This window comes from Salvelinus alpinus, chromosome 5 (assembly GCF_045679555.1).
Source record: "Salvelinus alpinus chromosome 5, SLU_Salpinus.1, whole genome shotgun sequence".
NCBI classification, from domain to species: domain Eukaryota; kingdom Metazoa; phylum Chordata; class Actinopteri; order Salmoniformes; family Salmonidae; genus Salvelinus; species Salvelinus alpinus.
Window position 1 is genome coordinate 16,899,975 of NC_092090.1, and position 17,307 is coordinate 16,917,281.

The 17,307-nt window shown below is 43.3% G+C and overlaps 1 protein-coding gene across 1 annotated transcript; it reads left to right on the top strand.

Moving 5' to 3' along the window:
• Positions 1-421: 421 nt before the first annotated feature.
• On the top strand, positions 422-13,592 carry LOC139575015 (mitochondrial inner membrane protease subunit 1-like). Its single transcript, XM_071399900.1, has 5 exons — positions 422-558; positions 648-736; positions 892-1,018; positions 8,846-8,956; positions 13,452-13,592. Exons 1-5 carry the CDS (start codon positions 427-429, stop codon positions 13,521-13,523), a joined length of 531 nt encoding a protein of 176 aa, XP_071256001.1. The 5' UTR covers positions 422-426; the 3' UTR covers positions 13,524-13,592.
• Positions 13,593-17,307: the final 3,715 nt, after the last annotated feature.

The following is a 17,307-nucleotide window of genomic DNA, read 5'->3' on the forward strand; positions in this document are numbered from 1 at the left end:
CAGCATGGCTGATGCAGGGAGGGCAGTGTTAGGGACTGATGCTAGTATGAAGCTGTCCTGAAGACCCTGGTCAGCATGGCTGATGCAGGGAGGGCAGTGATAGGGACTGATGCTAGTATGAAGCTGTCCTGAAGACCCTGGTCAGCATGGCTGATGCAGGGAGGGCAGTGATTGGGACTGATGCTAGTATGAAGCTGCTAGGCTGGTATGTTTGTCCGTCCCCTGCAAGGTGTCGATTGGTCAATCTCACACAGGGTCAATGGTTAGGCTGGTTCTGTGGTGTCAACGGGCTGTAGAGCCCCTGAGAATGAAACACCAGGGAGTGTGACACTAGTCTGCACTGCACACTGCTCCTAGAGCTGCTAATAGACTAGCTGCTGTGACAGCTCACCCCTCACCTCTCTGTCCCCTGAATGAAGCGCTGTAATGATGTGTGTTTGTGTAGGTGGTGAGATGTTACGCAGTGCGCTGGGGAAGACCCTGGGCTTCGTGGGATACACCATCCAGTACGGCTGCGTCGCCCACTGTGCCTTTGAGTACATCGGAGAGTTTGTTGCGGTATGTAGGATACTTTTCCCCTCTGTTGCCATGGTGTGTGAATTCCCGAGTAACAACTTCAGTGTTAATGTCTGTGAATTTACCCACAGTGCTCTGGTCCTTCTATGGAGCCCACCATCACAAGCCACGACGTTGTCTTCTCAGAACGGTTGAGTCGCCATCTCTGCAGAATCGAGAAGTGAGTTTTAGTTTTCAATTTGAAGTTCTCAGAGTTGGTGAAGCGAAACGTAGCTTACCCTAAGTGGTGTCTTTTTGCACCGTAACCCCTTGATGTTCTCCCTAATGTCTGTCAATGACATCACACCCCATGGATCCTGTCTTCTCTGTCTTCAGTGGTGATATAGTCATCGCTAAGAGTCCATTTGATCCACATATGAACATCTGTAAAAGAGTCATCGGTTTGGAGGGAGACAAAGTCTGCACCAGTGGTCCCTCGGATATCTTCAAGACCCACCAATACGTAAGTATTCATCAACAGTCAACAGTCAGGCCTCAGGACTCTCCAGGTCTCTCAGCCACATGTACAGTATTCTACCTTTAGTTTACCAGGTAAGAGTATTGAGAGCACATGTACAGTATTCTACCTTTAGTTTACCAGGTAAGAGTATTGAGAGCACATGTACAGTATTCTACCTTTAGTTTACCAGGTAAGAGTATTGAGAGCACATGTACAGTATTCTACCTTTAGTTTACCAGGTAAGAGTATTGAGAGCACATTTACAACAACAACCTGGAGAAGAGTTTCAGACGAGGGCTTGAAATGAGCCAGTAAAGCAATACATTCTGGATGAACCATTAAGCCTTGGCAAGACACTTCATGTTGTGTTTCAGATCGTCTCTCATTTCAGTAAATCATCTTCATAAGTAGCCAAACCCCTGTGTCTTCAACTCAATCCCAGTGTGTTCTGGGTGTTTAGATTCTAGACCATGCACATCCATCTTGTGTCGTCAGTCCAAATATCATCCTTTGACAGCAACTGCATTTCCTCAGAGCCGTGGTTGTGGTGGAACCACTGTCATTGCATTCTTATTACTGCTCTCCCCGGCCACGCCGCCCTCAGCCACCGCTCAGCCGCCCTCAGCCACCGCTCAGCCTGCCAATCTCTCTGAAGCCTGTTAGAGTTAGTGCCAACCGAGAGGACAGGTTGATGGGTGGGCTGAGGTGTTTGTGTTGTGTGTGTGTGTGTGTACACACTCTCACATGAACAGTGGAGGTATAGGGGAATGTAACCACGCACAGGATGTGCTGGTGTCATCCAGGAAATGAAAGAAACTAATTTTCCTCTGGGAACAGGTTTCATCTCTACACACAGGCAGTAAAGCTATATTGAACAGGTTACTGCAGAACAGGTTTAATCTCTACACATGTCTTGGTCAAAGGTCTCAGCCTACAGATGTACTCTCTTAATTGGATCACTCTGTTGTCGCTGAAAATGCATACATGTTGTGTATTCAAGTTTTAAAAGGTATTCTAATGTTTGTAATTCACACTTTAAAATGTCAGACTTGATTTTCCCTTACGTAAAATGTATCAACCCATACAAAAATGTCCATTCATTTTAATCCACATAATAATTCACATTTCCTGTTACTGCAGGATTTTTTCCCTGCTGTGAGAAACTGGTCAAATTACGGTGGCAGATCGGTACCTCTGAAATGTGTCTCAGTGCAAGACATAGGTCAACAATGAATAAGACCAGACCAACCTCTGTAGGATTTCCCCCGTCAAAACACACACCAAAATGTCTGTCAACACAGTTGGTTGTGGTGTTAATGAAATAGAAGCCTTGTGTGACATAAGGCATCCCACCATGCACCTAGACGTTAGGCGTGTGTGTTTTTGTTTGTGTGCTATACGAGAGCCTGTCCTCACCTCTTTCTTCTGACAGGCTGGCAGGTTCTTTCCTCCCACATTGATGATGAGGAGATGGACAAATTGGCTTGTCACCTCTTAGGAGTCTTTCCTACAGTATGTCTGATGCATTGTCACAACAAAGACATTTGATCCATGACATGATGGTGGGTGTCTTTGAGAGAGACAGAGGGGGAGTGAGAGAGAGAGAGCCTTCAGAGTCTAAAGCTATTCCCTCCATGTTAGACAAAACACTGTACCTCAATAATATTAGTCTAATGAGCGAAGCAGGGTGAGGCCTTAAACAGCACTGTACCTCAATCAAGTTAGCTTAATGAGCGAAGCATGGTGAGGCCTTAAACAGCACTGTACCTCAATCAAGTTAGCTTAATGAGCGAAGCATGGTGAGGCCTTAAACAGCACTGTACCTCAATCAAGTTAGCTTAATGAGCGAAGCAGGGTGAGGCCTTAAACAGCACTGTACCTCAATCAAGTTAGCTTAATGAGCGAAGCATGGTGAGGCCTTAAACAGCACTGTACCTCAATCAAGTTAGCTTAATGAGCGAAGCATGGTGAGGCCTTAAACAGCACTGTACCTCAATCAAGTTAGCTTAATGAGCGAAGCAGGGTGAGGCCTTAAACAGCACTGTACCTCAGTCAAGTTAGCTTAATGAGCGAAGCATGGTGAGGCCAGACCAGGCTGTTGAACGGCAGACTTCACTATCCAGGTGAACTCAGCTTTCCCACCTTGACACGTCTCTGACAGGTACACATAGCCTCGCCCCCACCCCTTCAACCAGCCAACCACAGAACAGGTTCCATCACTCCCTCTGAGTCCCATCACAACACAGCCGCCAGGTTGAGCAGAGATATGCCACTCAACCGCTAAACCCTAGCTGGGCACACAGCCTGACTGGATGACTGGGCTGGCTGGAAGTGTGTTGTGGAAAGTAACAATGTCTGTTGATTATGGTTTGGCTGAGCGCTCTCATTCTGGTGACTCAGTGTAGGGAGTTGTGAGAGGGCATGTCAGACTCTGGGCTTAGTGTCATGGAGAAGTAGGTAAACAGTTCATGAGGAGTGTTTGCTTTTCTGCCTGTCAATCATGCAGGTGCTTATCCTTGACATCCTCCTCTCTACCTTCACTCAACACTGGTGTGTGATCCATAAATTAGTTTTCAGAGACTGCTGTGGTTATGATGGCCTGCGGTGAGCTTGCAGGTGTTTAATCAGGGAAGAAGAGTTCCACCAACTAGGATGGGGGACAGAATTTGAACATGTCTACTTCCTTCCACTACCTCCAGTATCATACCCCTAGGTAATAACAAGGATCCATTTGAACATGTCTACTTCCTTCCACTACCTCCAGTATCATACCCCTAGGTAATAACAAGGATCCATTTGAACATGTCTACTTCCTTCCACTACCTCCAGTATCATACCCCTAGGTAATAACAAGGATCCATTTGAACATGTCTACTTCCTTCCACTACCTCCAGTATCATACCCCTAGGTAATAACAAGGATCCATTTGAACATGTCTACTTCCTTCCACTACCTCCAGTATCATACCCCTAGGTAATAACAAGGATCCATTTGAACATGTCTACTTCCTTCCACTACCTCCAGTATCATACCCCTAGGTAATAACAAGGATCCATTTGAACATGTCTACTTCCTTCCACTACCTCCAGTATCATACCCCTAGGTAATAACAAGGATCCATTTGAACATGTCTACTTCCTTCCACTACCTCCAGTATCATACCCCTAGGTAATAACAAGGATCCATTTGAACATGTCTACTTCCTTCCACTACCTCCAGTATCATACCCCTAGGTAATAACAAGGATCCATTTGAACATGTCTACTTCCTTCCACTACCTCCAGTATCATACCCCTAGGTAATAACAAGGATCCATTTGAACATGTCTACTTCCTTCCACTACCTCCAGTATCATACCCCTAGGTAATAACAAGGATCCATTTGAACATGTCTACTTCCTTCCACTACCTCCAGTATCATACCCCTAGGTAATAACAAGGATCCATTTGAACATGTCTACTTCCTTCCACTACCTCCAGTATCATACCCCTAGGTAATAACAAGGATCCATTTGAACATGTCTACTTCCTTCCACTACCTCCAGTATCATACCCCTAGGTAATAACAAGGATCCATTTGAACATGTCTACTTCCTTCCACTACCTCCAGTATCATACCCCTAGGTAATAACAAGGATCCATTTGAACATGTCTACTTCCTTCCACTACCTCCAGTATCATACCCCTAGGTAATAACAAGGATCCATTTGAACATGTCTACTTCCTTCCACTACCTCCAGTATCATACCCCTAGGTAATAACAAGGATCCATTTGAACATGTCTACTTCCTTCCACTACCTCCAGTATCATACCCCTAGGTAATAACAAGGATCCATTTGAACATGTCTACTTCCTTCCACTACCTCCAGTATCATACCCCTAGGTAATAACAAGGATCCATTTGAACATGTCTACTTCCTTCCACTACCTCCAGTATCATACCCCTAGGTAATAACAAGGATCCATTTGAACATGTCTACTTCCTTCCACTACCTCCAGTATCATACCCCTAGGTAATAACAAGGATCCATTTGAACATGTCTACTTCCTTCCACTACCTCCAGTATCATACCCCTAGGTAATAACAAGGATCCATTTGAACATGTCTACTTCCTTCCACTACCTCCAGTATCATACCCCTAGGTAATAACAAGGATCCATTTGAACATGTCTACTTCCTTCCAGTACCTCCAGTATCATACCCCTAGGTAATAACAAGGATCCATTTGAACATGTCTACTTCCTTCCACTACCTCCAGTATCATACCCCTAGGTAATAACAAGGATCCATTTGAACATGTCTACTTCCTTCCACTACCTCCAGTATCATACCCCTAGGTAATAACAAGGATCCATTTGAACATGTCTACTTCCTTCCACTACCTCCAGTATCATACCCCTAGGTAATAACAAGGATCCATTTGAACATGTCTACTTCCTTCCACTACCTCCAGTATCATACCCCTAGGTAATAACAAGGATCCATTTGAACATGTCTACTTCCTTCCACTACCTCCAGTATCATACCCCTAGGTAATAACAAGGATCCATTTGAACATGTCTACTTCCTTCCACTACCTCCAGTATCATACCCCTAGGTAATAACAAGGATCCATTTGAACATGTCTACTTCCTTCCACTACCTCCAGTATCATACCCCTAGGTAATAACAAGGATCCATTTGAACATGTCTACTTCCTTCCACTACCTCCAGTATCATACCCCTAGGTAATAACAAGGATCCATTTGAACATGTCTACTTCCTTCCAGTACCTCCAGTATCATACCCCTAGGTAATAACAAGGATCCATTTGAACATCCGGTGCAGGTAAAATGAAAGGGGAGGTTAGTTCTACCCTCTGGTTAAGTTAGGGTTCAAGAGGAGAACGTCAGGGATATCCGTTTCTACAAATGATGGAGTCTGGCCTCTCTTTACACCATCTCATTCATAATGAAGTGTACGTTTCTGACATGTGTTAACCTGCAAGGTGATGTGTAAACCCTCTGTCTTTCACCACTTCATAATATACTGGAATAATAAAATATGTCATTTAGCAGACGCTTTTATCCAAAGCGGCTGACAGTCATGCATGCATTTAACGTATGGGTGTCCCAGGGAATCGAACCCACAACCCTGGCTATGCCATCACCATGCTCTACCAACTGAGCCATACATGGCAGATCAACTAACAGGTCTTTTAACAATAACCAATGAATTACCAGTTCATTAGTGGTAAATAAATCTAACTAGATTTCAGAGGCGTTACTTTGCGATGCCCTGTCTGTGGCTAGAGACTCAGTGTGGAATGTTCTCTACAGGGTCATTGGTTTGATGCTCCGAATCAATCAGAGCTTTAATGTTTGTGTGTCTGTGTATTTGTTGATCACTCTTGATTGACCCGCAACAGATCGATCTAAATTGATTGACCTTGTTAGTAGTGGACAGAATGGAGTCTAGATCCTGAATAGAGTTGAACTATACCTTGATGTTGGATTAGTTAGGTAGTTCCTCCAAACCTTCACTCCGTGGGCCCTAAACTTTGACCACCACTAATGTATCCTACCAGGTATTGAAGTGTTTGCTAAACTCTGAGGCAGTGTAATGGACTCAGATTAGACCTTCTGCTAGTCTAAAAAGCACTTTCAATAACGACATTGTCATGTGTTTCTATGGAGACTTGAACCTGCTTTGAACCCAGAAATAGTCTGAACCTGTGTTCAAGCAGCCGCCCCTTTTGTGTCTCCTGAAACATAAATGAGTGTGCCTACCGACAGGGTCGTGTTGATGATATCACACCCCTGACCTTTCTGAGCAGGACAAAGGCAGTGAGTCAGTCTAAGATGGAGGCTGAGGCTGGAGCATAGCAGGGGCTTATGGTCCAGCAGATGACAAATGGCGCCGGCGTTCCTCTCTGGTCCCCGTGTGCTTGGGAGCGACCATATGTTGCCATGCTACTGAGGGGTAATGGTGGGAAGGCAGCAGGCTGACATATGCTTCTCAGATGACTCCTTTAATGACATTCGTTTGTGTCGTCGTTGTTCTCGGGGGCCGAGTTGTTTACCTCGTGTTAGGTCAATATGTCACTGCATCACGATTAGTGTCAGCTCATCTATGGAATATGAAACGCAACACAATGCATAGGTTGATACTGCATAATGATTCTGGATGTTGGGACGATTGCGATACGATGGACGCGCACAATTGGAATCAAGACATCAGTGTTTGTGTCTCCCCCCCCACCCTCTGTTCTGATAATATTATCATCTGATTTCATCTCCCTCTCCTTTTCTCCCCAAGACTTCGTTCATTAAAAAGTTAGGCAACACAAACATAGTTGCAGATTGTGATGCCCATTATGACAATATAATGTGTTGTTGATCCTGTCTTCACATATAGGAGCGACGAGGAACTTAATTAGGGCCTTGACAATATTACTCTAGTAAAGTGATGAGATTAATCATAATTGGTGTCACTGTGGATTAGCGCTCACTCCGATTGGCCGCCCCACTGGCAGCTTGGGCCTCACTAGTGGAGACCCGTGGACGATTCTGACTGAAAAGCTTCAGCACTGGCCCCTCTCTCTCCCCCTCTATATCTCCCTTGGTAAGAGGGGGTTAGATCTCAGCCAACAGCCTAATGGCCCCTTTTGAAGTCCCACTAAATCCCCCTGACCCTGACCCTGACCCTTCCCCGTTACCCCTGACCCTGACCCTGACTCTTCCCCGTTACCCATGACCCCTTGCTCCTATGACCGTCCGGGGTTAAAGGAGGACAGACCAGGGGTTGACGTTAAGTTGGGGTGAGGGAAGGTAGGGGGGATGTTCAGTTGGGTGAGGGAAGGTAGGGGGGATGTTCAGTTGGGTGAGGGAAGGTAGTGGGGATGTTCAGTTGGGTGAGGGAAGGTAGGGGGGATGTTCAGTTGGGTGAGGGAAGGTAGGGGGGATGTTCAGTTGGGTGAGGGAAGGTAGGGGAGATGTTCAGTTGGGTGAGGGAAGGTAGGGGGGATGTTCAGTTGGGTGAGGGAAGGTAGGGGGGATGTTCAGTTGGGTGAGGGAAGGTGGGGGGGGGGTCAGTTGGGTGAGGGATGGTAGGGGGGGATGTTCAGTTGGGTGAGGGAAGGTAGGGGGTGAGGGATGGTAGGGGGGATATTTAGTTGGGTGAGGGATGGTAGGGGGGATGTTCAGTTGGGTGAGGAATGGTAGGGGGGGATGTTCAGTTGGGTGAGGGATGGTAGGGGGTGAGGGATGGTAGGGGGGATGTTCAGTTGGGTGAGGGATGGTAGGGGGGATGTTCAGTTGGGTGAGGGATGGTAGGGGGGGATGTTCAGTTGGGTGAGGGATGGTAGGGGGGATGTTCAGTTGGGTGAGGGATGGTAGGGGGGGATGTTCAGTTGGGTGAGGGATGGTAGGGGGGATGTTCAGTTGGGTGAGGGAAGGTAGGGGGGATGTTCAGTTGGTTGAGGGAAGGTAGGGGGGATGTTCAGTTGGGTGAGGGATGGTAGGGGGGGATGTTCAGTTGGGTGAGGGATGGTAGGGGGTGAGGCGGCTGAGGTGGGCTCTCTTTACATAATGGTGGGTGGAGGGTGCTAGCGCTGTAGTGTCTCACTCCTTCATGTAAACAACGTTTAAAAGCTAGGTCAGGGAATGGTGTTGTTTACAGTATAACTGGCTGTTGCAGTCGTCGTGGAACAAATTCAATATTTTCTATCGTTGTGTTTTTTCCCGTGTCATCACGTGGGTGTGTGTCTTGCCGTGGGTGTGTGTCTTGCCGTGTGTGTGTTTCTTGCCGTGGGTGTGTGTCTTGCCGCGGGTGTGTGGGTGTGTGTCTAGGTTCCAAAAGGGCACGTGTGGCTGGAAGGGGATAATCTTCGGAATTCCACAGACTCCAGGAGCTACGGCCCAGTTCCCTATGCTCTGATTCGAGGCCGTGTCTGCTTAAAGGTAAGGAGGGGAACATCGCCCGACCCATCTCACATTAATTTGAAGCTTTAGAGTTAGTATAACGGTCTGTATAAAGAGTTAGTATAATGGTCTGTATAAAGAGTTAGTTTAAAGGTCTGGTCTGTATAAAGAGTTAGTTTAATAGTCTGTATAAAGAGTTAGTTTAATAGTCTGTATAAAGAGTTCATTTAATGGTCTGTATAAAGAGTTAGTTTAATGGTCTGTATAAAGAGTTAGTTTAATGGTCTGTATAAAGAGTTAGTTTAATGGTCTGGTCTGTATAAAGAGTTAGTTTAATGGTCTGGTCTGTATAAAGAGTTAGTAGAATGGTCTGGTCTGTATAAAGAGTTAGTTTAATGGTCTGTATAAAGAGTTAGTATAATGGTCTGTATAAAGAGTTAGTTTAATGGTCTGGTCTGTATAAAGAGTTAGTAGAATGGTCTGGTCCAAATAAAGAGTTGGTATAATGGTCTGGTCTGTATAAAGAGTTAGTTTAATGGTCTGTATAAAGAGTTAGTTTAATGGTCTGTATAAAGAGTTAGTTTAATGGTCTGGTCTGCATAAAGAGTTAGTATAATGGTCTGTATAAAGAGTTAGTTTAATGGTCTGGTCTGCATAAAGAGTTAGTATAATGGTCTGGTCTATATAAAGAGTTGGTATAATGGTCTGGTCTGTATAAAGAGTTAGTATAATGGTCTGTATAAAGAGTTAGTAGAATGGTCTGGTCTGTATAAAGAGTTAGTATAATGGTCTGTATAAAGAGTTAGTTTAATGGTCTGGTCTGCATAAAGAGTTAGTATAATGGTCTGGTCTGTATAAAGAGTTAGTATAATGGTCTGTATAAAGAGTTAGTTTAATCGTCTGGTCTGTATAAAGAGTTAGTAGAATGGTCTGGTCTGTATAAAGAGTTAGTTTAATGGTCTGTATAAAGAGTTAGTATAATGGTCTGGTCTGTATAAAGAGTTAGTAGAATGGTCTGGTCTGTATAAAGAGTTAGTAGAATGGTCTGGTCTGTATAAAGAGTTAGTTTGGTCTGGTCTGTATAAAGAGTTAGTTTAATGGTCTGTATAAAGAGTTAGTGTAATGGTCTGTATAAAGAGTTAGTAGAATGGTCTGTATAAAGAGTTAGTTTAATGGTCTGGTCTATATCTAGAGTTAGTAGAATGGTCTGGTCTGTATAAAGAGTTAGTAGAATGGTCTGGTCTGTGTAAAGAGTTCGTAGAATGGTCTGGTCTGTGTAAAGAGTTAGTATAATGGTCTGGTCTGCATAAAGAGTTAGTTTAATGGTCTGGTCTGCATAAAGAGTTAGTATAATGGTCTGGTCTGTATAAAGAGTTAGTAGAATGGTCTGGTCTGTGTAAAGAGTTCGTAGAATGGTCTGGTCTGTGTAAAGAGTTAGTATAATGGTCTGGTCTGCATAAAGAGTTAGTTTAATGGTCTGGTCTGCATAAAGAGTTAGTATAATGGTCTGGTCTGCATAAAGAGTTAGTTTAATGGTCTGGTCTGTATAAAGAGTTAGTTTAATGGTCTGGTCTGTATAAAGAGTTAGTATAATGGTCTGGTCTGTATAAAGAGTTAGTATAATGGTCTGTATAAAGAGTTAGTACAATGGTCTGGTCTGTATAAAGAGTTAGTAGAATGGTCTGGTCTGCATAAAGAGTTAGTTTAATGGTCTGGTCTGCATAAAGAGTTAGTTTAATGGTCTGGTCTGTATAAAGAGTTAGTATAATGGTCTGGTCTGTATAAAGAGTTAGTAGAATGGTCTGTATAAAGAGTTAGTTTAATGGTCTGGTCTGTATGAAGAGTTAGTTTAATGGTCTGCATAAAGAGTTAGTTTAATGGTCTGGTCTGTATGAAGAGTTAGTATAATGGTCTGCATAAAGAGTTAGTAGAATGGTCTGGTCTGCATAAAGAGTTAGTAGAATGGTCTGGTCTGCATAAAGAGTTAGTATAATGGTCTGGTCTGCATAAAGAGTTAGTTTAATGGTCTGGTCTGCATAAAGAGTTAGTAGAATGGTCTGGTCTGTATAAAGAGTTAGTAGAATGGTCTGGTCTGTATAAAGAGTTAGTAGAATGGTCTGGTCTGTATAAAGAGTTAGTATAATGGTCTGGTCTGCATAAAGAGTTAGTTTAATGGTCTGGTCTGCATAAAGAGTTAGTTTAATGGTCTGGTCTGTATAAAGAGTTAGTTTAATGGTCTGGTCTGTATAAAGAGTTAGTATAATGGTCTGGTCTGTATAAAGAGTTAGTATAATGGTCTGCATAAAGAGTTAGTATAATGGTCTGGTCTGTATAAAGAGTTAGTAGAATGGTCTGGTCTGTATAAAGAGTTAGTAGAATGGTCTGGTCTGCATAAAGAGTTAGTTTAATGGTCTGGTCTGTATAAAGAGTTAGTTTAATGGTCTGGTCTGTATAAAGAGTTAGTATAATGGTCTGGTCTGTATAAAGAGTTAGTATAATGGTCTGGTCTGCATAAAGAGTTAGTAGAATGCTCTGGTCTGCATAAAGAGTTAGTAGAATGCTCTGGTCTGCATAAAGAGTTAGTATAATGGTCTGGTCTGCATAAAGAGTTAGTTTAATGGTCTGGTCTGTATAAAGAGTTAGTAGAATGGTCTGGTCTGTATAAAGAGTTAGTATAATGGTCTGGTCTGCATAAAGAGTTAGTATAATGGTCTGGTCTGTATAAAGAGTTAGTATAATGGTCTGCATAAAGAGTTAGTATAATGGTCTGGTCTGCATAAAGAGTTAGTTTAATGGTCTGGTCTGTATAAAGAGTTAGTAGAATGGTCTGGTCTGCATAACGAGTTAGTAGAATGCTCTGGTCTGTATAAAGAGTTAGTTTAATGGTCTGGTCTGTATAAAGAGTTAGTTTAATGGTCTGGTCTGTATAAAGAGTTAGTAGAATGGTCTGGTCTGTATAAAGAGTTAGTATAATGGTCTGCATAAAGAGTTAGTATAATGGTCTGGTCTGCATAAAGAGTTAGTTTAATGGTCTGGTCTGTATGAAGAGTTAGTAGAATGGTCTGCATAAAGAGTTAGTTTAATGGTCTGGTCTGTATGAAGAGTTAGTATAATGGTCTGCATAAAGAGTTAGTAGAATGGTCTGGTCTGCATAAAGAGTTAGTAGAATGGTCTGGTCTGTATAAAGAGTTAGTATAATGGTCTGCATAAAGAGTTAGTATAATGGTCTGGTCTGCATAAATAGTTAGTTTAATGGTCTGGTCTGTATAAAGAGTTAGTATAATGGTCTGTATAAAGAGTTAGTTTAATGGTCTGGTCTGTATGAAGAGTTAGTAGAATGGTCTGCATAAAGAGTTAGTTTAATGGTCTGGTCTGTATGAAGAGTTAGTATAATGGTCTGCATAAAGAGTTAGTAGAATGGTCTGGTCTGCATAAAGAGTTAGTAGAATGGTCTGGTCTGCATAAAGAGTTAGTATAATGGTCTGGTCTGCATAAAGAGTTAGTTTAATGGTCTGGTCTGCATAAAGAGTTAGTTTAATGGTCTGGTCTGTATAAAGAGTTAGTAGAATGGTCTGGTCTGTATAAAGAGTTAGTAGAATGGTCTGGTCTGTATAAAGAGTTAGTAGAATGGTCTTTATAAAGAGTTAGTATAATGGTCTGGTCTGCATAAAGAGTTAGTTTAATGGTCTGGTCTGTAATAAAGAGTTAGTTTAATGGTCTGCATAAAGAGTTAGTAGAATGGTCTGTATAAAGAGTTAGTTTAATGGTCTGGTCTGTATGAAGAGTTTGTAGAATGGTCTGCATAAAGAGTTAGTTTAATGGTCTGGTCTGTATGAAGAGTTAGTATAATGGTCTGCATAAAGAGTTAGTAGAATGGTCTGGTCTGCATAAAGAGTTAGTAGAATGGTCTGGTGTGCATAAAGAGTTAGTTTAATGGTCTGGTCTGTATAAAGAGAAATCTGTGCCACTTTTACGATATCACAGCCTCCTTTTGACTTTGCCCATGGCCATGATGAAATATTAAATGCCTTGCACTGAAATCGATTGTAGGTTTACTGGTGCTTTGCCTGGATTCAAAATATTCCTTATTCCCCATTCTGTGGCAAGTTGAGTAAATGCAAACACTCAAACAAGTTGGAAGTTCACGGCAGATCTGTCTCGTAGACCAAGGCCTGGGCAACCTATTGTCTAGCTGTCCATTCTGCTGTGTTGTCATGTCACTGGATGTCATAGCAACCATGACCCTGGAAACAGGTCAGCCAACCTTCTATCCGTTTGACTGGACAGCAGCCGTCCACTGGGGGCCCAATGACGAGACCTGACGACAGTTTTATGAAGTCGCATACATCATTAAAATCCACGTTACCAAGTGTATCCAGGAAGTGAGGATGTTGGAATAGTCATGATAAACACATTATGTAATGGATAAATGTTGTTTGTTCTTCTTTTATGAGAGCCCTATTACCCTTTTAACCCAACGTCTTCTGTCTTCTCCTTCTCCTTTGTTTGTTTTGGTGTTTTTCTCTCTTTCCAGCTCTGGCCTCTACATCATGTTGGTGCCCTCAACCAAAGTCCCACAGGACGAGTTGTAAAAAGGAGTGACTGAGTCTACTGATCTGTGTACATGCATCATTTTGTCATATTTTCCAATTAAAGGCATATTTATCATGAAGAATTTTGTCTCTCTCAATTTGACTGACAATTCTTGAGTTAATTTGGGTTGAATTGTAGGGTATGTTTGAGTCAAATGTGAAAATCCATGGATAACTGACCTGCAGGTTGATAACGTACCAGGCATAGTAATCTGGGGGTTCCAGTGTGTTGGCAGGAGCAGCACCCTGCTCTGTAGGAACAGCATCGTGTAAGGAGGGAGTTAAACTGTGCCTCTCTGGAGCTGCTAGTGGTAGAGGAGGGGAGGAGAATGAGAGAGCTGTTTCTCTCACGCTCCACTTTGGTATGATTTTGGACTAAATTAATTTCTTGGGATGACAGAAGAAATCACCTCTGACCCAGCTAACTCAACAGATTACAGTGAATAGCTGAAATCCAGCATCCTGAAGTATTCATTTAAATCAGTTGAATTGTCCTGGAATTGACGTCTTCTGCCACTGTAGATCTGAGATGCCTACTTTTAGAATCTCTACATGTATAATTGACTGGCCCACAATGCAGGGCGTGCTGTATGTATCATCCCTGACAGACATGGAAAATGGGCATCAAGAGGGATCAAAGAAGCTCAACATCTACAAAGGGATACAAAAAAGTGTTATTCATTTCAGGTTTACCTTTTCTCACTGTTGTGGTAAAACAAAAGCTTTTCTTGGCGATTAATATTTCATTGGGCCAACAAGGCAATTGGACAAATGTTAACATTTCCCATTTAGCCATTCAATATTTATAAGCACTTAGTATGGCAAAGCTCACAGCTGAATAGTTAGTGTATACACTCTACACTACTATTCTATTGAGGTGGGGAGGAAGAGGGATGTTTGCCGTTTTTGGGAACGCTCTGCAATCTGTGTGACAAGTTTTCAGGGTCAACTGCAAATACACTAAATATCTTTAATATCAAACGTATAACATGTCCAGTCCACCAGCACAAAGTGGGCTCCATCAGCCGCTGAAAATATGACTGCATTTGGAGAGTACTCAGATCCCTTCACCTTCCCACATTTTGTTACGTTACGGCCTCGTTCCAAAAATTAATTAAATTGTTGTTTTTCCTCCTCAATAACAGGTTTTTAGAAATGTTTGCAAATCTATTAAAAATACATATCACATTTACGTAAGTTTTCAGACCATTTACTCAGTACCTTGTTGAAGCACCTTTGGCAGCGATTACAGCCTCGAGTCTTCTTGGGTATGACGCTACAAGCCTGGCACATCTGTATTTGGGGAGTTTCTCCCATTCTTCTCTGCAGATCCTCTCAAGCTCTGTCAGGTTGGATGGTGAGCGTCACTACACAGCTATTTTCAGGTCTCTCCAGAGATGTCCGATCGGGTTCAAGTCCAGGCTCTGGCTGGGCCACTCAAAGACATTCAGAGATTTGTCCCAAAGCCACTCCTGCTTTGTATTGGCTGTATATTTAGGGCTGTTGCCCTGTTGGAAGGTGAACCTTCACCCCAGTGAAGTCCTGAGCGCTCTAGAGCAGGTTTTCATCAAGGATCTCTCTGTACTTTGCTCAGTTCATCTTTCCCTCGATCCTGGCTAGTCTCCCAGTCCCTGCCACTGAAAAACATCCCCACAGCATGATGCTACAGCACTGTCAAGTGTGGGACCTTATATAGACAGATGTGTGCCTTTCCAAATCCCGTCTAATCAATTGAATTTACCACAGGTGGACTCCAATCAAGTTGTAGAAACCAATGGAAACAGGATGCACCTGAGCTCAGTTTTGAGTCTCATAGCAAAGGGTCTGAATACTTATGTAAATAAGGTATATGTATATGGAGGTATTTCTGTGTTTTATTTTAAATTATTTAGCAAAGATTTCTTAAAACCTTTGTCATAATGGGGTATTGTGTGTAGATTGAGGATTTAAAAAAAAAATCTGTTTAAGAATACGGCTGTAACGTAACAAAATGTGGAAAACGTCAAGGGGTCTGAATACTTTCCGAATGCACTATATGTTCTGCAGTACAAATGTACCTATTTAACATAATGCAGCCAAATATATTATTAAACACATTTTCCTCAACAACTATGATTTGGTTTGTCAAGAGGTGAACTAGGACTGTATGTAGCCCAACTGTCAGTCAACCAGGATTTTTATGACACCAGTATAAAGACTGGGCTGGCTCCTCCACAAGGCCTTCTTCAGCAGTAGTTCAAAGCCCACTGTGTATCCTGCTTAGACAGCCCTGACCTAAGGACATGACGGCGTTCTCATACACCTAGTAAAGCAGCTCAGCTGGTCACTCTCCAGAAGAGAGAGGGCCTCTCCTCACAGTTCCCCAGGGGCTGTGAGGGCCAGACGGCTGCCCGTCCCTGTCCAGCTGCCTCATCTGTCTGGCGGGGATGTAGGGTCAGAAACTGGCTTTCTGTGACACTGAATTCTCTGCTTGAGTGTGATCGTGCCTCCTGGGAGGGCCGCTCGTGTGTTTGTGTGCGTGACATCATTTGCATATGTGTGTGTATACATGTTTTATTTACAGTAGCAGAGAGGCTTTGGCTTGAAGCACATCTATTTTTCCTATTTGAACTTCATCTGCTGTGTGTCAACACAGTGCCAGTGTCCAAGTGAAATGCTGACACAGGGAATCTGTTTATGTTTTTATAACCTAGTGCCCCATAGAGGGAGCTCCCTGTCCTTCTGCATCTTGAGGACTAGAGGGAGAATAGCACTGTGTTCTGCTGCACAAGCAATGGTGGATACTGTTAACTTGGGGATTAGCTCCCACAGATGGTGGATACTGTTAACTTGGGGATTAGCTCCCACAGATGGTGGATACTGTTAACTTGGGGATTAGCTCCCACAGATGGTGGATACTGTTAACTTGGGGATTAGCTCCCACAGATGGTGGATACTGTTAACTTGGGGATTAGCTCCCACAGATGGTGGATACTGTTAACTTGGGGATTAGCTCCCACAGATGGTGGATACTGTTAACTTGGGGATTAGCTCCCACAGATGGTGGATACTGTGAACTTGGGGATTAGCTCCCACAGATGGTGGATACTGTTAACTTGGGGATTAGCTCCCACAGATGGTGGATACTGTTGACTTGGGGATTAGCTCCCACAGATGGTGGATACTGTTAATTTGGGGATTAGCTCCCACAGATGGTGGATATTGTTAACTTGGGGATTAGCTCCCACAGATGGTGGATACTGTTAACTTGGGGATTAGCTCCCACAGATGGTGGATACTGTTAACTTGGGGATTAGCTCCCACAGATGGTGGATACTGTGAACTTGGGGATTAGCTCCCACAGATGGTGGAAACTGTTAACTTGGGGATTAGCTCCCACAGATGGTGGATACTGTTAACTTGGGGATTAGCTCCCACAGATGGTGGCTACTGTTAACTTGGGGATTAGCTCCCACAGATGGTGGATACTGTTAACTTGGGGATTAGCTCCCACAGATGGTAGATACTGTTAACTTGGGGATTAGCTCCAACAGATGGTGGATACTGTTAACTTGGGGATTAGCTCCCACAGATGGTAGATACTGTTAACTTGGGGATTAGCTCCCACAGATGGTGGATACTGTTAACTTGGGGATTAGCTCCCACAGATGGTGGATACTGTTAACTTGGGGATTAGCTCCCACAGATGGTGGATACTGTTAACTTGGGGATTAGCTCCCACAGATGGTGGAAACTGTTAACTTGGGGATTAGCTCCCACAGATGGTAGATACTGTTAACTTGGGGATTAGCTCCCACA

What these genes read in the sequence shown, in the direction of transcription:
- LOC139575015 (XM_071399900.1), top strand. Translation starts at nt 427, where the DNA reads ATGATGTGTGTTTGTGTAGGTGGTGAGATGTTACGCAGTGCGCTGGGG. An exon ending in ACATCGGAGAGTTTGTTGCG is followed by an intron (nt 559 to 647) that starts GTATGTAGGATA and finishes ATTTACCCACAG; the next exon opens with TGCTCTGGTCCTTCTATGGA. An exon ending in TCTTCAAGACCCACCAATAC is followed by an intron (nt 1,019 to 8,845) that starts GTAAGTATTCAT and finishes GTGTGTGTCTAG; the next exon opens with GTTCCAAAAGGGCACGTGTG.